This window comes from Dasypus novemcinctus, chromosome 8 (genome assembly GCF_030445035.2).
Source record: "Dasypus novemcinctus isolate mDasNov1 chromosome 8, mDasNov1.1.hap2, whole genome shotgun sequence".
In the NCBI taxonomy this organism is placed as follows: domain Eukaryota; kingdom Metazoa; phylum Chordata; class Mammalia; order Cingulata; family Dasypodidae; genus Dasypus; species Dasypus novemcinctus.
The window spans coordinates 88128144-88151238 of record NC_080680.1 but is presented as its reverse complement, the minus strand read 5'-3'; the positions used below and the strand labels follow the sequence as shown (position 1 = coordinate 88151238).

Here is a 23095-nt window from a genome sequence, read left to right as displayed (position 1 = left end):
TAGGACTGGGTTTGGGCAATAATGACACTTTCCCTTACTTATTGCTCATTACCCAGGCATGGGCTGGACCCTTCACACACATCTCACTGGATCCTCACAATATCCCTGAAAATAATTATTTTCACTTGCAGATGGAATTGAGGCTCAGAGGAACTAAGTAGCTCATCCAAGGCCACACATTCAATAAGTGGTGCAGGCCAGGATTCTAACCAGAATAGTCTGACACCAGATCCAGAAGTGTCAATCATTATGCTCCACTGACTCCAGTATTCATTCTGTTCCTCCCTGAGAACTGCAAGGTGAAAGAGGGGATCGACAGCACATTCAAATTCTTTATGCTGTTGCAGTATCCTTTAAGCCTTTTTTTTTTTTTTTTTAAACATCAGTAAAACTAAAACCAGGAGAACTTTGAATTTTATTTCAAATCGTAATCAGGTGAAATATCAAATATGCTTTTTACCCTTCGGCTCTTCATGCCTAAGTGGCTGGTTATGCAGGGGCCATTCATCCTCCCCACGTCCCTGTTTCCTCTTTTACTGCTGCTGCACAGCAGCTAAGCCATCAGCAATATCAGGAGGTAGAGAGGCAAAAGGAGATTGTCTATCTGTGTAGTGTATGCTTCTAGAAGGGACACAGTGCTTATGGACCCCAAAATCCAAGCATAACTATAGTTTAGGTCCACTCCACTGTCAAAGATTAAGATGAGAGCTACAGAAATGATCTGGGCAAATATAGAAGTCATGGTTCCCTCGAAAGTCTTTTTGGTTCCGGGCCAGCGGATTTCTCCCATTGTGCTGCCAAAGACAGAGGCCACAGTGTCGCCCACACCCACAGCCAAGACACCAGCATAGGGGACTAGGGCCCGTGCTCCCCCCAGGCTACCCTTCTGGGTACAAGGTCTGGGGACCAGCCAAATGGGAAGAGACATGCCCAGGAGCAGGTAGATGTGTGTCAGGATGAGCGGTCCACTGTCTCGTTCATCTAGGAAGAGAGAAAGGAGGCTCCGCAGAGTGTGGCCCAGAGGTTTGATGCGGAAGTAGCGCACATACTCCAGGAAAACGAAGACTGCCAGGCATACGGTGGCAGCCACGTAGAGCAGTGGCCGGTCAAAGATGATACCTGGGATATAGGTGGCAACCACAATGAAGTGGAAATACTTCCGTGTGATGGTGGGAGCCTGGTGCTTCTTGGACTCAGATGACCGCTTGGCATTCTGGTACAGCACCACCAGGCAGGCCAAGGTGGCCAGCAGAGACCAGTAGACCAAGAGATAGATGCGGGTGTCTGTCTGGAAGATGAATTGAAGGAGCCAGTGCAGGGGGTTCCTGCGGATGAGCCGGTGCAGCCAAGGCAGGACCACCCCGAGGCCCAGGACGCAAGTCATTAGGTGAAAGAAGATGGAAGAGGCCCAGGTGCCTGAGTCCATGAAGACAAAGAGAGTGCTGAAGAAGATGCCCATCAGCACCATCCCTACCACCACCACCAGCAGGAAGAAGTCCACGGGATCCCCCTGGCTCTCTACCACAGTGAGAGAACGCTTGATGAGCTGGTTGAGCACAAAGCTGATGCCACCCAATACCAGCAGTGCCTCCCCAGGGGTGAAGCAGCGGGGTAGCAGGTACAGCAGGATCATGTTGAGGTAGACAAAGATCAGTAGGACCTCCAGGACCTCAATCACCTCGCCGACGCTAAGTGAGTGCTTCATGATGTAAATGATGATGCCTCCAGCCAAGCCTGAGATGACACAAGTGTTGGTGGGCACAGGGCGAGTAATGCCCAGCGCCAACACCGATGAGAAGAGGGCCACGGCCATGCCAGTGGTTGCCACCACAATGCCAAAGCGCTCGAAGTAGGGATTCCCGGCAGCCTGGCAGCGCTCCTTCATGACCAGTCCAAGCAAAGGCATGACCATGGAGGCGGGCAGTAGGCCGCTGTTGGCAGACATTCGAAACTGAAAGACAGCGCTTCCCTGCTGTAGCAGCCGGTCCCACTTGTATTGGACGTAGAAGGCCTGCACTGCGAGGGCCACGGCGCACCACGAGTAGCGATCCCACACGGCCGCGTGGATGCTCAGCACCATGACGAACACCACCACCGCCTCTGCCAGCACCGACCCGCTCAGCGGAGCCCCGGGCGCCGGGGCCGGGGGAGCGCAATCTCGGGTCATGTCTCTTGACCTGGAGTTCCAGGGAAGCCGAGGTGACTAGGGACGCCTTGTACTCTGGACCCTTCTGCCCGATCCCCCACTCTGGGGGCGGCAGCTTCACCCAGCAAGCAACCTTCTTCCTCCTTTCACCAGCCGCGAGGAAGGACGCTCCACTGCAGGTCACTCTCTGCCGCCTGGGAGCTGGCACCCAGTCACCCTCCAACCTGAGGCGTAGACGTAGCCACTCGGCCGCTTTCCTCACAGCCTCGGCCAAGCTCGCCGTGCCCCCTTCTTCCCCCTGGGCCCCGCCATCTTAGCTCCGCCCCGGGCCGCCTTTACGTGACAGAAAGTCCCGCCTCACGCACCCAGCCTCGAGACGAGCCGTCACGTGGGCGCGGCGTCTGGAGGCGGGGCTGGGGCGCGCGCGCGCGAAGATGGCGGCGGCCGCCGGCGGGCCGTGTGTGAGGTGCGGAGCGGGCAGAGCCAGCGGGGGTGGCTGTGAGGCGCGGGGTTCAAGCCGAGCAGAAGCGGGGCGGGAGTTCGGTGCTGAATGTGGTGGCAGTGGTGGAATGAAGCTCAGTTGGGTGGAGGAGAACCGAGGCGAGAGGCGGTTACGTCCAAACGGTCCCCGCGCGCGGGGATCTGAGGGGACGTCTCCAAGAGGAGGGCCGGTTCCTCACTCCTTCTCTCAGTGCTTGGCCTTCGGTCTTCTTACCCAAGTCGCTGGCCGTTTCTCCCCTCTCCTCGCCGAAATGTCCCTTGGCGCACCACCTGCGCTTCCTCGTCCGGCGGTGAAGCTCCCTCGAGACTCGACGGGAGGCTTCGTGTTCGCCAGTGGGGAACTCCCCCACCCCCACTTCCGCGGCTGAGTCTCTGTCGCCTGCCTGGTTGGTGGATGGGCTTTCCCGCCCCCACATTCTCCCCCTGTGCTCTCTTTTGGAAGTATGTCACGTCTTGCGCGGAGCCACCTCCCCGCAGTTCTTGCCCTCTTGTCCGCGCGGACTTTGATTTCGCCCATCTCCTCATTTTTCCATGCATTGATTCAGACAGCCGGTATGCCTGGATCCCAGGCACGGTACTAGGCTTTGGGGACAAGAAGATAAAATGTTAAAAAGAGTGATAAATTTCTCACCGATAGAGTACTTACCTGCCCCAGACACGGACAAAACATTTTGTTTGCATTATCTCATTGAATTCTCACAACTCAGTGAGTGAGGCACCTTCTGTTTGACAGATGACTCTGAAGTCTAACTCAGAGTTAACTATATGGTAAATTGAGGATTCAGACCCAAGTGTGACGACTCTAAGGCCGTAAACCAAACCATCACACCCTGTCTTCCACATTACAGCTTGAAGTGCCTTCCGCCCCTATCACTTAAGTACCAGTGGTGTTTTCCCACCTTTTTTGTCTTGTTCACTACTGTATCCCCAGCACTTAGAACAGCATTTAATAGGTTCTCAGTAAATATTTATATAAATATTGCTTTTCTTCTCTGATACCACTTCCTTCTCTCAGTTGGAAGTGAGATTTTGTTCTTTGCGATTTCCATTGGACTATGCACCTTGTGAGGACCAGTTTGCTTTTTTTACCCTGCCTTTTCATGTCAGCCATTATATCAGGCAGCATTGTGACCACTGTGCCCTCCTTTTCTTAGGTCTGTTTCATAGTCATTGAGGAGCTTGAGTAAAAGTTTAGCTCCTGCAAGGGAAGGCATGTTCTTTAAAGAGAGCGAACAGAGACAAGGAAAACATTGGTTTATCTGAAAGATCCTTTGGTCATGCTGGGGAACCTGCCAAGTTCATATCCAAAGATGAAGAAATGACAGTTGTATTTCTAGGCACTGCTTTGCTCATGGAGAATGATCTTTGTTTTTGTGTCAGAAGTTATGTTTAGTAGCAGTTGGGATTACACTGAGCAGCTCTCCCCTGTTTGAAATGTCTAGAGGTCTGGACTAAGAGACAATTTAAATTCTATAATCCTGGTGTCTGGTGATTTGCAGGTGACCCCAGATCTCCAAATGTGCCAGGGAATTATTGAGGTATCTAAGAAGCATGTTGTAGGAAAGTTGTGTATGTTAATACAGGATGGTACTAGGCAAAATGGAATGATACTTTTAAATGAGTTTTTTTGGGATTGGCAAAATGTCAGTTTGAATATATTGCTGTTTTCCTTGTATCTCTTGTGCTTTTCAGTTAATGAGTTTTGTAGAAGTCTGAGTGGTATAGCTGTGCTAAAGAAAAATTGAACTGCAGTTGGAAAAGCGTTTGCTTCTAAGCTTAAATCTCAGTTTACACAAGAAAGTTGTACATCATATGTGGAGTCAGAGCATCCACGGGCAGTGGCTGCTGCAGCTTTTATTATCTTTAGGTGGACTATAACTGTTCCTCAAAAAATCTTATCAGAGTAGTTTGGTTGCATCTCAGCTTTGAACCAAAAGGACTGAATTGTAGAAACTACTTTTCCTAACCTCCTGGTAGCTTTCACCCAAAGCTTTTCAGCCAGATGGATCTCTCTAAGGAAGATAATTTCCAGTCTTTAACTTAACTCCAGCTCTTGCAGGAATGGAATTCCATGTTGTCTGTTAAAATGTTGGACTGGAAGTAAATTTTTTCAAAAATTTTATTATTTATTTCTCTCCTCCCCTTTCCCCCACCATTGTCTGCTCTGTGTCCATTCGTTGTGTGTTCTTCTTTGTCTGCTTGCATTCTTGTCAGCAGCACTGGGAATCTGCGTCTCCTTTTGTTGTGTCATGCTGTGTCAGCTCTCCTCGTGTGCAGCGCCACTCCTGGGCAGGCTGCACTTTTTTTCGCGCTGGACAGCTCTCCTTGCAGGGCGCACTCCTTGCACGTGGGGCTTCCCTACGCAGGGGATACCCCTGTGTGGCACAGCTCTCCTTGCGCGCATCAGCACTGCATGTGGGCCAACTCACCACACACATGAGGAGGCCCTGGGTTTGAACCCTGGACCTCCCATATGGTAGATGGACGCTCTCTCAGTTGAGCCACATCCGCTTCTTGTGGAAGTAAACATTTTTAAACTTACCTTTGAATGTGAGGCAAGTTATTTAATTTCCGTGCCTTAGTTTCTCCTCCAAATGCTTAGTGACTATTATGCAAAAAAAATGAGAGACGTGTAGCATATTTAGTTTCTTGAAAAATATAGATTGAAGTTCCTGAAGCTTTAGAGTAGACATCATAGTTCTAAGTTCCAGCCATGTGTATGTCTTTTGAGAATCACTTGCTCAAACCTTCACGTTCCAATTCAAGGTGAAGCCTTTTGTTGATCATTGGATCAGTTCCCAGTGATCTCTCTCTTCTGTTCTTTTTGGTTCCATATGGTTATATTCCTTTGTAGGCTCTAATTGTTAATATCATCCTCTTTAGTACCATCTTCCTTTTTGGTGATTGTGTAATGTATGTTTAATATTCTTTGTCATACCCAACACTAAGTGTGTGAGCATCATAAAGGTCTTAGATTATTTGTATCTCCATTTGTAGCAGTTTGATATGGTTTATGAATTCCAAAAACAGATATTGGATTATGTTTGTAAACTGGTCTATACCTGGGCAGGATTAAATTATGATTAGGGCTTTGATTGGGCCACATCAGTAGGATGTTGAATCTCTGCCCCCTTAGTGGGCAGGGACTCAGATAAAACTACACGGCAGAGCAGAGGAGTTAGTTGGAGATTTGATGTGGGAGTTTTTGAGTCAGAGCACTGGGAAGTAAGCATACAGGGGAGCTTGGTTGTGAGGAAAGCGAAAAGGCCCCAGGAAGAGAAATAAGGTGTTCGCCTAATATCCTACAGCTGGCCTTGTGGAGGGGCAAAGCCTTGAGAGCCTCATAGTTTATAGCTGACCTTGTGGAGAAAACAAAGGAGCTGAGCCCAGAGAGGAGTGAACCCCAGGAAGCCTGAACCCTGGCAGATGTTGGCAGCCATCTTGCTTCAGCATGTGGCAGAAGACCTTGGTGAGGGAAGTAACTTATGCTTTATGGCCTGGTAACCGTAAGCTTCTACCCCAAATAAATATCCTTTATAAAAGCCAACCAATTTCCGGTATTTTGCATCAGCACCCCTTTGGCTGACTAATACAGAATTTGGTACCAGGAGTGGGGGTGTGCTTTTGCTATTACCAAAATGTTGGAAACGGTTTTATAAATGGGTAACGTATTTTTTGGAGGAATTGTGAGATGCTTGGAAGAAAAGACAATGCTTTGAAGAGACTGTTGATAGCAGTGTGGATGCTATAGAGACTTTTTATGATGCCTTAGAAGTAAATGATGACACTTGTTGAAACTGGAGGAAAGGCGATCCATGTTTTAAAGTTGCAGAGAACTTAGGAAGATTGACTCCTGATGTTTTATGGAAGGCAGAATTTGAAAATGGTGAGCATGGGCATTTACCTGAAGAACTTTCCACAGTAAACTTGGAGAATGCGGCTTGGCTTCTCCTTGCAGCTTATAGCAAAATGCTAGATGAGAGAAATATGCTGAAGACTGAACTGTTGGGCACAAAGAAACCAGAAACTGATTCTGGAAATTCCAAGCCTCTGGAAATCAAGTCCCCAGGTGATAGTGCTCCATTTGAGAATTTACCTAAACTTGGAACTTGTAAATCAGGGTTGAAGATGCAGTTATCACAGAAAGACTTGTGGAAAGTCTTACTGTCTGGTGGCTTGGACCCCTGCTTCTTGCATGCTAAATCAACAAGCTTTTTGAAAGAGCTGTATGAACAAAACCATTGCAAACTTGGTCTAAAGGGACATGGAAAGGAAAGATTGAAGGAGCAACAGCTTTAAGAAGAAAACCATGGAAGCTGAGATCTAGAATTAAGACATCACCTTGGGCCAAGAGAGGAACCCCACCCATGTGTATAGAGGGATGAGTTTGCCCCAGCAGTTGAAGAGGGTGGATGTTCCCCCTCAACCCCCAAGTTCAGGGAGAGTTTTTCTGCCCCAGGGTACAGAGAGGGTGGAGCACATTCCTGAAGGATTAGGGTGGTTAATGTCAGCACCCCATAGGTCTGAGAGGGGTGGACCTGTCCCCATGGATTAGGGAAGGCCAGGTAGTCGACTCATTGTTCTGAGAGGGTTGAGCCTGTGTGCCAAAGGTTAGGGAGAATATTGCCTTCACCTCACTATACTAGGGGGGGTTAAGTCTCTAACCCAAAGATTGGGTAAGGTGTAGCAATCACCCCAATGCTCTTTTAGGGTGAGGTCTGGAGCTTGGTCTCCGCCTAGATACTTGATGAGGATGGAACCAAGAAAATGGCTGTTGGGCAAACCTTTGGAAAGGGTGAGTTCTCATAACGCCGCAGGAAGAAGAAACCATTGTCTTAAGAATGACTCTCAGACTTTGAAATCAAATGGAGGATGCCTTGCAGTTTGCTGAACTGTTCTGGACCCATAATTCATATTTCCCTTCCAATTTCTCTGTATTGTAATGAAAATGTTTTATCCTTTGTCCATTTGTGTATTGGAAGCAGATAAATTGTTTTGTTTGTTTCAGAGGTCTATAGCAGACAGGATTTTGCTCCAAGACAAATTATATTTCTTAAAATTGTTTGTGATATGATTTTGTACTTGCAATGTTACTTGTTTAAGGATTTGTGATTATATTGTAATGTCTTTTTGGAATTCACAGGGTGGAGTGTAGTGGTTTGATATGGTTTACGAATTCCAAAAATAGATACTGGGTTATGTTTGTAAATTGGTCTGTACTTGTGCGTGTTTAAATTATGATTAGGGCTTTGATTGGGCAATGTCACTGGGGGCGGGGACTCAGATAAAACTACACAGCAGAGCAGAGGGGTTGGAGTTTTGATGTTGGAGTTTTTTTGAGCTGGAACCCCCGGGAAGTAAACATAGAGGAGCTTGGTCATGAGGAAAGAGAAAAGACCCTGGAAGAGAAACAAGCTTTTTGCCTAATAGTCTACAGCTGGCCTTGTGGAGCGAGGCAAAGTTTAGAGAGTCTCATAGTCTACAGCTGACCTTGTGGAGAAAACAGGAGCTGAGCCCAGAAAGGCGTGAACCCCAGGAAGAGAGGAACCCAGGAAGCCTGAACCCTGGCAGACGTCTGCAGCCATCTTGCTCCAACACATGGCAGAAGACTCTGGTGAGGGAAGTAACTTAATGCTTTATGGCCTGGTAACTGTAAGCTTCTACCCCAAATAAATACCCTTTATAAAAGCCAACCTGACATGTCAGAGGGCCCTACTTTGAAATTTGTGCTCCTGAGTGTGATGGAGCTGGACTCAGATGTGACTTTTCTACACATGCCTCTTCTGTCACTTTTACTGAACCTGTGGTTGGCGCTAGGGATGGTCCATATTCAGGAGACTTGAGTCTCTGGGCTGTCCATATGCCAGCTGGGCCCTGAGCCTCAGCAGAGTGGCGACTCCTACTCTCTGGTTTGTTGGTCTTATCCAGGTCAGCTAACAGGGAGGTGAAGATGGTCAACCACCACACTAGGAAATCAAGAGTGCCTACAACTGCACGCAGAGGAATTGCATCCATCATACATGTAGAATCTAAGCCCCCTCTTGATCTAGAGGTGGAGAGGACATCATACCAGGGCCCATAGAATGGAGGAATAAAATATGGACTAGAATGGACTTACTGATATTCTACTATAAAACTATTGTGATGAGTAATAGAAGAAATTTTAGCATCAGGGTGGAGAAAGTGGCCACAGTAGTTGCTGAGGGCAGGGTGAGGGAAGAAGAGATGTGATGTGGGGGTGTTTTTGGGATTTTGAGTTGTCCTAAATGATATGGCAGGGTGAGATGCTGGACTTTATATATCCGGCCAAAACCCACTGTGAATGTACTGGGGGAGAGTGCAAACTACAGGGTAAACCTTTATCTATGTAGTGCAGCAGTGCCCCAAAATGTGTTCATATGTGTCATAATGATTGGGGAGGTTGTTGGTGTGGGAGGAGTGGGGTGGGGGGGGTGGGGGTAAATGGGAACCTCTTATATTTTTTAATGTAACATTTTTTTGTGTGATGTATGTATCTTCAAAAAAATACAATTTAGAAAAATGATGTGGTGAGGGGTGGGTTACATGGGAACCTCTTATGTTCCTGTTTTTTTAATGTAATGTTCCTTGTGATCTATTAATGTTAATTAAAAAATATATATATAAAATAAATAAAAGCCAACCAGTTTCTGGTATTTTGCATCAGAACCTCTTTGGCTGACTGATGCACCATCTATTATGAAAACTTTTCCACATCACCTCAAACAGAAACTCTGTACCAATTAAGTATTGACTCTCTACCCCCTATCCCACTCCTGGTATCTTTTAATCTACTTTGTTTCTATGAATTGCATATTTTGTCCTATGAATTTCTTTCCTCTAATTTTGATATACTATTAACTACATTATTAGGTATGATGGTCACATAATAGATGTCTGATTAGTTTGAAGCTATCCTTGGTAGGTAAAAATGTATTTTTTTTTTTTTTTTTTTTTTTTTTTTGAGGTACTAGGGCCAGGGATTGAGCCTGGGTGGGACCTCCTATGTGGGAAGCCAGCACTCAACACTGAGCCACATCGGCTCCCCTGATTTGTCTTTAGGAGGCACTGGGAACTAAACCTAGGACCTCCCATGTGGGAAGCAGGTGTTCAACTGCTTGAGCCAAATCTAGTCCCCTTTCATTTTATTGAATTTTTTTAATTAAAAAAATCTTTTTTAGGTACGTGGGGCCAGGGATTGAACCCAGGACCTTGTGTGGGAAGCTGGCATTCAACCACTGAGCCACATTGGCTTCCCTGAGTTGGTTTTCTGTTTGTTTTGCTTGTTGTTTGTTTTTGTTTTTTTAGGAGGTACTGGGAACTGAACTGGGACTCCCATGTGTGAGGCAGTCACTCATCTGCCTGAGCCACATCTGCTCCCTCCTCTTTCCTTTTTTTTTTTTTTAAGATTTTATTTACTTCTCCCTCCCCCTCCCCATTTTTTTCATTTTGCTATGTCTGTTCATCTTCCTTGTTCTTTTAGGAGGCACCTGGAACTGAACCTGGGACCTCCAATGTTAGAGAGAAGGCACCTAATCTCTTGAGCCACCACCGTTCCCTGCTTTGTTGTGTCTCTCATTATGGTGGTTTTTTTAAAAAGATTTATTTATTTATTCCCCCCCCACCCCAGTTGTCTCTTCTCTGCGTCCACTCGCCATGTGTTCCTTTGTGTCCGCTCCCATCCTTGTCAGTGGCCTGGGAATCTTTGTCTCTTTTTGTTGTGTCATCTTGCTGCATCAGCCCTCCATGTGTGCAGGGCCCCTCCTGGGCAGGCTGGACTTTCTTTCGTGCTGGGCGACTCTCCTTACGGGGTGCACTCCTTGCACGTGGGGCTCCCCCATGTGGGGGACACCTCTGCGTGGCACGGCACTCCCTGCACGTGTCAGCACTGTGCGTGGGCCAGCTCCACATGGGTCAAGGAGGTCCTGGGTTTGAACCACGGACTGGTAGGCAGACGCTCTATCTGCTGAGCCAAGTCCAATTCCCCTCATTATGGTTTTTCTTCTTGTGTCTCTTGTTGCATCAGTTCACTGTGCCTGCCTGTTGCGTCAGCTCGCTGTTTTGCTCGTCCTCTCTAGGAGGCACTGGGAACCACTGCTCCCTGCTTTGTTGTGTCTCTCATTATGTTTTTCTTCTTCTGTCTCTTGGTATGTCATCTTGTTGCATCTTGCCATGGCTGCCTGTTGTGCCAGCTCGCTCTTTTCTTTAGGAGGCACTGGGCACCAAACCAGGGACTTCCCATGTAGTAGGTGGGATCTCAGTCACTTGAGTCACATCAACTTCCCCCTCCTTTTTCTTTTTAAATAAAGCCCCTCTCCCCCTTTACTTTTTGTTAATTCAGATTTATTAAATAAATAGGTGATAATTATTCTCACTACAAAAGGCATTCTTTCACATTTTTACTGTAAATTTCTTTAAATAGTGAGCTTGTCTCTGTGTTGCTAATTATTTAGGATTTAATTTGCTTATATCTTTTTATGTATACATTATCAGAATAAAGGGGCATTTGTTTCATTACCTGGATATAATTATTTTTGAATAGTGAATGCTATATTGTTATCAGAGTAATGATTAGTAATTCCAGGGTGCAGTTTTGAAAGTTGGTGGCTATTGATTCAGTGCAATTGAAGTGGTTTTCTTAAAACCTTTAACCTATAAGAAAGATGTTTAGAATTTTTAAGGAAGCAGATTTGGCTCAATGGCTAGAGCGTCCACCTACCACATGGGTGGTCCAAAGTTTAAACCCAGGGCCTCCTTGACCCATGTGGTGAGCTGGCCCATGCATAGTGCTGATGAGTGCTAGGAATGCCGTGCTACATGGGGTGTCCCCCGTATAGGGGAGCCCCATGTGCAAGGAATACAGCTCGGAGAGCTGCCTGGTACGAAAAAAGTGCAGCCTGCCCAGGAGTGGCGCCGCATGCACAGAAAGCTGACACAACAAGATGAAGCACCAAAAAGAAACACAGATTCCCAGAGCCGCTGGCAAGAATACAGATGGACATAGAAGTACACAGAGTGCATGGACACAGTGAGCAGACAACTGAGGGGCGGGGGATAAATAAAAATAAATAAATAAATGAAAGATGTTTATTAAAAAAAATAAAATAAAATTTTTAGGTGTGTTTAAACTTCCTTTGATAGGAAAATCCTGAAAGATAATTTTTAAGTAGATAAAGCTATTGCATTATATTACATTTTTAATGGGGAAATAATTTTTCAATTTATCCTCACAGTTACACCACTTACATTCTTTCATATAAATGTTTAGTATATTTACTAGGATCTTTTCATTTTCTCTTTTTTAGGTAGGCTTTCTAAGTGGTAATTTTTTTTTTTTAAGATGTATTTTTTATTTATTTCTTTCCCCTTCCCCACCCACCCTCCCAGTTGTCTGCTCTCTGTGTCCATTCACTGTGTGTTTGGTGTCCGCTTGTATTCTTGTAGAAATCTGTGTCTGTTTTTGTTGCGTCTTCTTACTGCGTCAGCTCTCCATGTGTGCGGCACCATTCCTGGCAGGCTGCACTTTTTTAGCACTGGGCGGCTCTCCTTACACGGTGCACTCCTTGCGTGTGGGGCTCCCCTGCGCGTGGCAGGGCACTCCTTGCATGCATCAGCCCTGCGCATGGGCCAGCTCATCACACGGGTCAGGAGGTCCTGGTTTGAAACTTGGTCCTCCCATATGGTAGGCAGACGCCCTATCCCTTGGGCCAAATCTGCTTTCCTCTAAGTGATATTAATTATTTCAGGTTACTATTCTAGGTGCTGATTTAGAATCTCACAAAATATAATTCTTGAAAGAATTTTTCAGTGCTTACATTAAAAAATTTAATTCTGGACTCAAAAAAAAAAAAAAAAGAAAGTTTCCTAAAATTTCAAAACCATGGGTGAGGGAAGGAATGAGGTAAGCGTGTGGTGGAGGTTATATTTGACGAGCTCAGTGGGGAAAGGGACTGTATATCCTCTGTGTTGTTTTAGTTCACGTATCTAGCACTGCGTGTAATACCTTTAAGGAGAAGTTCATTATTAATAAATGAATGAGCACTAGTGCTGTTCAGGATGACTGCTGGAGTGAATTGAGATAGTGAATTATTTCATACATATAAATAATTTTCTTGGGGTAATGGGGGTCCTGAAATATATATATAGTCCTTTTCTGGATTCCTTTTCGTTAGTCACTACATTGTAATGAGAAGGGAGGAAAGAAATATATTATATTGAGGCAGCATCTTAGTATTGAAGACTTACTGTAATCCATTAGTTTTAAGAAACACAATTTTTCATACTTATAATACCTCTGAAATCAGGAATGTGTTTTATAATTGATCACTTGTCTTAGTTTAATGGGAGCAATTTTTTTTTGGTAGTAGCACATAAACTATGATGTGTCTAAGGAGTCAGTGTAGCTCAAGTGGTTGAGTGCCTGTTTCCTATATATAAGGTCCTGGATTTGATCCCTAGTACCTACTAAAAACAAACAAACAAATGAGAAAACCAACTCTCAATGGGGAGCAGATGTAGCTCAGTGGTTTAGTATCTGCTTCCCATGTATGGAGACCTGGGTTCAATCCCTGGTGCCCCCTTAAAAACCAAAAAAAAACCCAAAAACACAATAATGTGTCTTGTAATTAATACCTTTTTAGATGTTGTATTAGCCAAAGGGGTGCTGATGCAAAATACCAGAGATTGGTTGGTTTTTATAAAGGGTATATATTTGGGGTAGGAGCCTACAGATACCAGGCCATAAAACCTAAGTTACTTCCCTCACCAAAGTCTATTTTCACTTGTTGGAGCAAGATGGCTGCTGATGGCTGTGAGGGTTCAGGCTCCTGGATTCCTCCCTTCCAGGGTCTTGCTTCTCTCTGGGTTCAAGGTTCCTTTCCTGGGGCTGACTTCTCTTTCCTCTGTGAGCTTACCTCCCGGGGCTCTAGCTTAAGTCTTCAGCATTAAACTCCAACCTCAAAACTCCAACATCAGAAGCCCTCAACTCTGTCCTTTGCCATGCCTTTTATCTGTGAGTCAACGCCCTAATCATAAGTCAGTCATGCCTAAGTACAGATCAGATTACACACATAATCCAATATATATTTTTGGAATTCATAACCATATCAAACTGCTACAGATGTGATGAGATATAGTGGCCATCCTCATTTTTAACATAGTACTTACTTGATTTAGGTTAAAATCTTAGGCTACTTTATTTTTATTTTGAACATCCGATTTCTAAGAACAACTTAACAGGGTTACTGTAAAATTTAACAAATTGCTTTGTATATTGAATTTTTTGCTCAGTAGATAGCAGACAAAATAGCTATGAGGCAACTTAATGAAATTTAATAATGTAAAAAAGCAAAATTATGTCTTTGCTTTCTCTTTTTTCAGGAGCAGTAGAGAACTATGGACAATTCTACTTGGAAGGTCAGCTCTGAGAGAACTGGTAAGTGGTGGTATTCTTGAGTGGATTCATATGATTCCCTGTGTAGTTTATGTTTTTAAAAAACCTGCCTTCTCTTTGACATGGGAAGTACACTTTTTAAAAATATGTGTATTTCCAAAGCTAGATAAATATTATGCCTTTCTTCTGTCTGCTGAAGTTGGATGTGTTTTATAGTTTAGCTGCTGAAGTTTTTGAAATATTTTCCTTTGTTTGTACCCATTGATTCATTTTTCTGAAAAGATAACCATTGCTGCTTAATTGACTACTGAGGGTAGGGGTATAAATACCATTCTTTTACCTCAGGCTAAGAAAGATTCTGAGACCTTTTCTCCATTTCATACTCTACTTACCTGTTCTTCCATTTCCATTTTGGCCTACTGGCCAGCTATCTCCTTTAGGTCATAGAGGCTGTGGTTTCTAAGACATTTCCAAGTATGTAATCAATAAAGAACAGTTCTTCATGCTGATTCTCTGGTGTTCCACCTCTGTGAGAGTGAAGTGCTATGATGATGTTAGTTATTACTATTGTTATTATAATAATTAAAATAATGAATATGACACCTCTTTTAGAGCCTTAATGCTTTTTGATATGCCTTGATCTGATCATTCTACTTCTAGGAATGTGTCTTAAAGAAATCCTAAAAAAAAGTTTTGGGCACACAGTTTTTTACCTCAGCATCATTTGTGTTGATTAAGAATGACAATCAGGGAAACGGACTTTGGCCCAGTGGTTAGGGCGTCCGTCTACCATATGGGAGGTCCGCGGTTCAAACCCCGGGCCTCCTTGACCCGTGTGGAGCTGGCCCATGCGCAGTGCTGATGCGCGCAAGGAGTGCCGTGCCACGCAAGGGTGTCCCCCGCGTTGGGGAGCCCCACGCGCAAGGAGTGCGCCCGTGAGGAAAGCCGCCCAGCGTGAAAAGAAAGAGCAGCCTGCCCAGGAATGGCGCCGCCCACACTTCCCGTGCCGCTGACGACAACAGAAGCGGACAACAGAAGCCGACAAAGAAACAAGATGCAGCAAATCGACACCAAGAACAGACAACCGGGGGAGGGGGGGAAATTAAATAAAATAAATAAATCTTTAAAAAAAAAAAAAAAAAAAAAAAAAAGAATGACAATCAGGGAAGTGGACTTGGCCCAATGGATAGGGCGTCTGCCTTCCACATGGGAGGTCCGTGGTTCAAGCCCCGGACCTCCTTGACCCATGTGGAGCTGGCCCATGCTCAGTGCTGATGCGCGCAAGGAGTGCCGTGCCTCATAGAGGTGTCTGCAGCGTAGGGGAGCCCCACGCACAAGAAGTGCGCCCTGTAAGGAGAGCCGCCCAGCGCGACAAAGTGTAGCCTGCCTAAGAATGGTTCCCCCCACACAGAGAGCTGACACAACAAGATGACACAACAAAAAGAAACACAGATTCCCGTGCCGCTGACAATGACAGAAGCGGACAAAGAAGACAACGCAGCAAATAGACACAGAGAACAGACGACCAGGGTGGGGGTGGGGGGAGAGAAATAAATAAAAAATATATCTTTAAAAAAAAATAAAAACGAAGAATGACAATCAACTTAAGTGTGTCTCACATTAAGAGAAATAGTTAATTATGAGCTAGCTGCTTGATAAAATATACAACCACTAGAAAGTTCGTTTATCAAGATTTTCATAATAACAAAGATAAATCATTATGTTACAATGTTAAGCAAAGAAAAGCAGACTACAGAATTGTAGATTCAGCTGTGGGGAAAAAAATGAATATTAAAAAGACTCAAAGGAGTATGTAATCCTCAGCATGATCCTGGAGACTGATTAAAATTGCATTTGTATAATTGTCTTGTTGTCTTCCAGAATCAGATTGAAGCAGAACTGAATAAACACTGGCAGCGGCTATTGGAGGGGCTTTCTTACTACAAACCTCCCAGGTATGAATATTCTAAGTGTTGGTTATAGTAATTCCTCTAAGAAAGCTGGCATAAATGAAACCATCTTTGTTTAGAGATTTTTGAGATTGCTGTTATGTAGATCAGAGAGAATACAATTTGGTTACCAGTGGAAAAAAATCTGGCACATTTTTCTGTCTATTGAAATAAAGGGAAATTCTTTCTAGAATAGTATAGTAATATAGTATCCAATTATGTAATCTTAGTATTTGGGAATAAGGACTTATTAAATATTTCCCCCTGCCTGAAATGACTCCTTTGTCTATCTTCTTGCTGTGTCTGCTCATTGTCTTTGCTGGTTGTGTCCGCTCATTGTCTCTCGTCATTGTGTCTGTTTGTTGTCTGCTTGTCATCTTTAGGAGGCACCTGGGACCTCCAATGTGGGAGATGGGCACCAAACTGCTTGAGCCACATCTGTTCCCCAATTTATTAGATATTTAAAATTTTCTAATATTTATCTATTGTCCACCTCTTTGTGTGAGGTACTGTGAGTATTAATTTCTGGGCTATAGGTATTTATATAATGTTCACTACGTACAATTATCCTAAGCTTTTTTTTTTTTTTTTAAAGATGTATTTATTTATTTTTATTTCTCCCCACCACCACCCCTGGCCCAGTTGTTTGCTCTTTGTGTCCTTTGCTGCGTGCTCTTCCGTGTCCGCTTCCATTGTTGTATTGTTGTCAGGGGCACCAGGAATCTATTCTTGTTGTGTCATGTTGCTGCGTCAGCTTTCTGTGTGTGCGGCTGCCACTCCTGGGCAGGCTGAACATTCTTTTGCGCTGGGTGGCTCTCCTTACTGGGCGCACTCCTTGCGCGTGAGGCTCCCCTATGCGAGGGACACCCCTGTGTGGCAGGGCACTCCTTGCATGAATCAGCACTGCGCATGGGCCAGCTCCACATGGATCAAGGAGGCCTGGAGTTTGAACTGCAGACCTCCCATGTGGTAGGTGGATGCCCTATCCATTGGACCAAATCCTCTCCCCTTAATTATCCTAAGCTTTTAACTTAAAAGTCACTTAATTCTCACAACAACCCTTTGAGATAGGTACTATTTGTATTCTTTGAGTGAATATGTGGATTTTTAGTTTAGGCAGTGAAAAACAATCAATAAAATATAAAATAGTTAAAAAAGAAGAGAACACAGCTTACAGGACTGGACTCATTGATTTTAATTCCAAGTCCAGATCTCATTCTGTTATACATCACAGTTTGCAAGCCACCCCTTATATCATTTCCCTTCTACTTCAGAATAGCTGTTGAATTTATTGCATCTTTGCCTTCCATTTTTACTCTCTCGGCTTGGTGAAGAACTTTTCTTTTGTCCTTTTGGGTCTGGTTTATTTCACTCAACATGATGTCTTCCAAGTTCATCCATGTTGTTGCATGTATCAGAACTACAATCCTTTTCATGTCTGCATAATATTCCATTGTATGTATTTATCACATTTTGCTAATCCATCTATCTCCTGATGGACACTTGGGTTGCTTCCATCTTTTGGCAATTGTGAATTATGTGTCTAGGGAAGTTGATGTGCAAATACTGTCTGAATCCTTGCTTTCAATTTTTTTTACTAAGTATATACCTAGAAGGAGGATTACTGGGTCATATGGTAATTCTATACTTAACTTCCTAAGAACTGCCAAACTGTTTTCCACATCAGCTGCACCATTTTACATTTCCACCAACAATGAACAAGTCTTCCTATTTCTCTACATGTTCTCCAACACTTGTTATCTTTTTTTTTTTTTTAACTGTAGTTATTCCAGTGAGTATAAAATGGTATCTCATTGTTGTTTTGGTTTTTTATGCTTAGTGGCTAATGATGTGCTTTTTGGCCATTTGTTTTTTGTGTTTTTTTTTAAAGATTTATTTTTATTTATTTAATTTCCCTCCCCTCCCCCGGTTGTCTGTTTTCTGTGTCTTTTTGCTGCGTCTTGTTTCTCTGTCCGTTTCTGTTGTCGTCAGTGGCACAGGAAGTGTGGGCGGCGCCATTCCTCGGCAGGCTGCTCCCTCCTTCGCGCTGGGCGGCTCTCCTTATGGGTGCACTCCTTGCGCGTGGGGCTCCCCTACGCGGGGGAGACCCCTGTGTAGCACAGCACTCCTTGCGCGCATCAGCACTGCGCATGGGCCAGCTCCACACGGGTCTTGACCCGGGGCTTGAACCGCGGACCTCCCATGTGGTAGATGGACGCCCTAACCACTGGGCCAAAGTCCGTTTCCCTTTTTTGGCCATTTGTAAAACCTCTTTGAAGAGATGTCCATTTGAGTCTTTGGTTCCTTTTTTGTTTATCATTTTGTTGTCAAGTTGTAGGAATTTTTTTTTTTTTTACAAATAAGTTTTAAAAAAAAAAAGATTTATTTCATTTATTTATTTTCTCCCCACCCCTTTGTTGTTTTGCACTTGCTGTTGTCTTTTTGCACTGGGAACCGAACCTGGGACCTCTGATATGGAAGGAGACACCTAGTCATTTGAGTCACGTCCATTCCCTGCTTTGTTGTGTCTCTCATTTATGTTTTTCTTCTTGTATTTCTTGTTGCATCAGCTTGTTGCACCTGCCCATCATGCCAGCTCACTGTCTTTTTTAGTAGGCACTGGGAAACAAACCATGGACCTCCCATGTGGTAGGCAGGAGCTCAGTTGCTTGAGCCACATCCACTTCCCTACAAATAAGTTTGTTTGTTTGTTTGTTTAATTTATTTTAAGGTTTATTTATTTCTCTCCCCTCCCCAACCCCCCGGTTGTCTGTTCTCTGTGTCTATTTGCTTCGTCGTCTTCTTTGTCTGCTTCTGTTGTCAGCGGCACGGGAATCTGTGTTTCTTTTTGTTGTGTGAGCTCTCCGTGTGTACAGCACCATTCCTGGGCAGGCTGCACTTTCTTTCACACTGGGCGGCTCTCCTCACAGGGCACACTCCTTGCTTGTGGGGCTCCCCTACGCAGGGGACACCCCTGCATGGCAGGGCACTCCTTGCGCGCATCAGCACTGCACATGGGCCAGTTCCACACAGGTCAAGGAGGCCCGGGGTTTGAACCGCGGACCTCGCATGTGATAGATGGACGCCCTAACCACTGGGCCAAGTCCGCCACCCAAGTTTATTTATTTAAATCCCACCCCCTGTATGCCCCCGAGATGGTGCCCTTGTCCATCTGCTTGTCTTCTTGTCTTCCTCAGGAGGCACTAGAACCTAACCTAGGACCTTCCATGTGGGAGGCGAGTGCCCAGCCCCTTGAGCCACATCTGCTCTCAAGGAATTTCTTTATTAATTTCTTTATAAATTAAATCCCTAGCCAGATATGTGATATCTAAATATTTTCTCCCATTCTGTAGATTTTTTCTTTACTTTCACAATGAAGTACTTTGATGCACAAAAGTTTTTAATTTTTATCAGGTCCCATTTCTTTGTTTTTTCTTCTTTTTTTTTTTTTTTTTTAATATTTATTGATTATTATTATTATTATTATTTTTAATTACATTAAAAATATATATATGAGGTCCCATTCAACCCCACCGCCCCCGCCCCCCACTCCCCCCACAGCAACACTCTCTCCCATCATCGTGATACATCCATTGCACCTGGTAAGTTCATCTCTGAGCATCACTGCACCCCATAGTCAATGGTCCACATCATAGCCCAGACTCTCTCACGTTCCATCCAGTGGGCCCTGGGGGGATCTACAGTGTCCCGTAATTGTCCGTGAAGCACTATCCAGGACAACTCCACGTCCCGAAAACGCCTCCACATCTCATCTCTTCCTCCCGTTCCCCACACCCAGCAGCCCCCATGGCTACTGTTCCCACACCCATTCCACATTTTCTCTGTGGACATTGGATTGGTTGTGTCCATTGCACACCTATGTCAAGTGAGGGCTTAGATTGCACATGGGTACTGGATGCACTCTTCCCGCTTCTAGTTGTAGACACTCTAGGCTCCATGTTGTGGTGGTTGACCTTCTTCAACTCCATGTTAGCTGAGTGGAGTAAGTCCAATAAGTCAAAGTGTAGGAGCTGAAGTCTGTTGAGGCTCTGGGCCTGGGTGTCATATTATCAGTCCAGAGATTCAAATCCCCTACATATATCTTAAACCCAGCACCAACTACAATTCCAATAAAGTAGCATGCAAGTCTTGTGAAAAGAGATCCCCTCTGAGTCCATTTCCATCACGCAGAAACACCAGCTCCAAAGAAGGGCCATCTGTCATGGCAGTGAACCCCTTCTGCCATGACCATAGAACCCGTGGGTCTCTTTATCCCTCAAAAGAACCAATACCTGGGGTTGTATCTACCTTATCTGTCTCTTAGACTCTGTTCAGTTGTACATAGGGGTATTCCTTCTGACAACCTCCAGACTCTTTTTTAGAGACTCACAGCCTTATAATCTCATTTCTCCTTTCCATTTCCCCCTTACATTAGGTCAAACCGCTTCCCGAAGTCATGTTATTATATGTAGAGAGGTATATTCTGCTGTTCCGCATTGAATCTTTGATTCAAGGTCATTTTCTAGTTGCTTCTTCAGCTGGTATGTGGTAGTGATCCCTCGGTGCCAGGGAGGCTCATCCCCGGGTGTCATGTCCCACGCTGGGGGGAATGCATCACATCTACATGCTGAGTTTGGCTGTGAGAGTGGCCACATTTGAGTAACATGAAGGCTGTCAGGAGGAAACCCCCAGGCACAATGCTACTCTAGGCCTTGTTCTTATTGCAGGTGCATAGGCTCAAAAGTGTAGCCATTAGTATCAAGAGCCCACTGTTGGGCTGTTTTTTCTTCTGTTGCTTGTGCTTTTGGTGTAAAGTCTAAGAAATCATTGCCTAACATGAGGTTCTGAAAATATTTCCCTACATTTTCTTCTAGGAGTTTTATAATCCTAATTCTTATATTTAGGCCTTTGATCCATTTTGAGTTAATTTTTTTTAATAAATGGTTTTTTATTTTATTTTTAAAATTTTATTTGTTTCCCCCTCCCTTGTTGTTTGCACTTGCTGTCTGCTCATCTCTTTAGGAGGCACTGGGAACCGAACCTGTGACCTCCCATGTGGGAGAGAAGTGCTCAGTTGCTTGAGCTACCTCAGCTCACTGGTTTTTCTGTCTCTCATTGTCCTTCCTCTTTGTGTCTCTTTGTTGCATCATCCTTGTTGCATCAGCTTGCCACACCTGCCCATTTTGCCAGCTCAGCTCCTCCAGGAGGCACTGGGAACCAACCTGGGACCTCCCCATCCATGTGGTAGGCAGGAGTTCAGTCACTTGAGCCACATCTGCTTTCCTTGAGTCAATTTTTAGGGGTCCCCTTCATTCTTTTGCATATGGATATCCAGTTTTTCCAGCACCACTTGTTGACACTATTCTTTCCCAATTGAGTATACTTGGCACCCTTTTAAAAAATCATCTGTTGCACAACACAAGGAGTGAACCCTATTGTAAATGATGTACTATAGTATTATAGTTAATAATAGTTATAAAATGTTCTTTCATAAATTGTAACAAATTTACCACACTAATAAGGTGGAATATGGGAACTATTTTTTGTATGATTTTTCTGTAAGCCTACAACTTCTCTAACAACAAAAAAAATCAATTGGCCATAGATGGGAGGGTCTATTTTTGAACTCTCAATTTGTTTCCATTGTTTTATATGTCTGCTCTTGTGCCATTGCCATGCTGTTTTAATCACTTAGCTTTGTAATAAATTTTAAAATTGGGAAATGTGAGTTCTCCAACTGTGTTTCCTTTTTAAGATGGTTTTGGCTAGATGGTTTTGGCTAGATGGGGTTCCATACCCTTCCATATGAATTTTTTTTTCTGAGGTATGAGGACCGGAGATTGACCTCATATGCAGGAGGCCGACACTCAACCACTGTGCCACATTGGCTCCCCTGAGTTGGCTCCGTTGTCTTGTTTTGCTCATTGTTTGTTTTTTAATTTAGGAGGCACCAGGAACTGAATCCCGGACCTCCCATGAAGGAGGCAGGCACTCACCTGCTTGAGCTACATCTGCTCCCTCCATTTGAATTTGATGATTGTTTTTTCCATTTCTGCAAAGGAGTCTTTTGGATTTTTGATTGCAATGGCAGTGAGTCTATAAATTGCTTTGGGTAGAATTGCCGTTTTAGGTATATGTAGTCTGTAGTCCATGACTGCAGAATGTCCGTCCATTTATTTAGGTCTTCCTTGATTTCTTTTAGTTTCCTATCATTTTTTTTTCTCCCCCCCCCCTTGCTTCTTGCTTGCTATCTGCTCTCTGTGTCCATTTGCTGTGCGTTCTTCTGTGTGTATTTATTTTTATTTATTTACCCCCCTTGCAGCTTGCTTGTTTTTTGCTCTCACAAGCTCTCTGTGTCCATTTGCTGCGTGTTCTTCTATGTTGTCTCCCTTTTTTGTTTCGTCATCTTGCTGAATCTAATCTCTGCAGTGCTTGTGGTCTGGTGGCTCTCGATGGCGTGCAGGTGAGCCTGCCTTCACAAAGAGGCCCCTGGACATAAACCCAGGGCCTTCCGTATGGTAGACGGGAGCCCAAAAGACTGAGCCACAGCTGCTTCTCTCTCTTATCATTTTTAAGTTATGTTTCCTTGATTTGTTGCTTTCCCAGTTACTGCAACCCTTTATCTGTGTTTTTTTTTTAAGATTTATTTTTTATTTATTTTCCCCCCTCCCCCGCCCAGTTGTCTTCTCTGTATCCATTAACTGTGTGTTCTTCTGTGACCGCTGATAAGGAATCTGTGTTTCTTATTGTTGTGTCATCTTGCTGTGGCCACCGTCTTGGTCAACCAGAACACTTTTTTGTTTTTGAGCACTTCCTTCCTGTTACTACAAGATGCTCCAGGCTCATCTTGTATTTTCCCTGTACCAGCTCTAAAATCAGCCATTACTCCAAGATTCCTGATATTTTTTACTGAACAGTAGTATTTAGAAACCAAGATCTGGGTGCTGGGTATGCTTACTGCTTCGGTTATCATAACTTCTAGGCCCTCTCCATGGACAGAGCTAGATAATATATGTATATATACTAACATATCTGGTTGCAAATTTCACCTCAACTTTTTGTTAGCTCTAGATTTTTGGTAAGTTATTT

At 44.3% G+C, this 23095-nt stretch overlaps 2 protein-coding genes across 2 annotated transcripts in view; one reads left to right on the top strand and one right to left on the bottom strand.

Moving 5' to 3' along the window:
* Positions 1-396: 396 nt before the first annotated feature.
* On the bottom strand, positions 397-2474 carry DOLK (dolichol kinase). The gene has a single exon (XM_004463094.4). It carries the CDS (start codon positions 2165-2167, stop codon positions 554-556), a length of 1614 nt encoding a protein of 537 aa, XP_004463151.1. The 5' UTR covers positions 2168-2474; the 3' UTR covers positions 397-553.
* Positions 2475-2515: 41 nt separating this feature from the next.
* The window catches only part of NUP188 (nucleoporin 188), a 74028-nt gene continuing 53448 nt past the window's right edge, over positions 2516-23095 (top strand). Inside the window, exons 1-3 of the mRNA XM_058302270.1 lie at positions 2516-2612; positions 14045-14099; positions 15939-16012. Coding sequence (XP_058158253.1) covers positions 2581-2612; positions 14045-14099; positions 15939-16012 — 161 coding nt within the window. The 5' untranslated portion in view covers positions 2516-2580. The remainder of the gene's footprint in view (positions 2613-14044; positions 14100-15938; positions 16013-23095) is intronic.

Coding starts and splice junctions, on each gene's coding strand:
- DOLK (XM_004463094.4), bottom strand. CDS start 2,167: ATGACCCGAGATTGCGCTCCCCCGGCCCCGGCGCCCGGGGCTCCGCTG.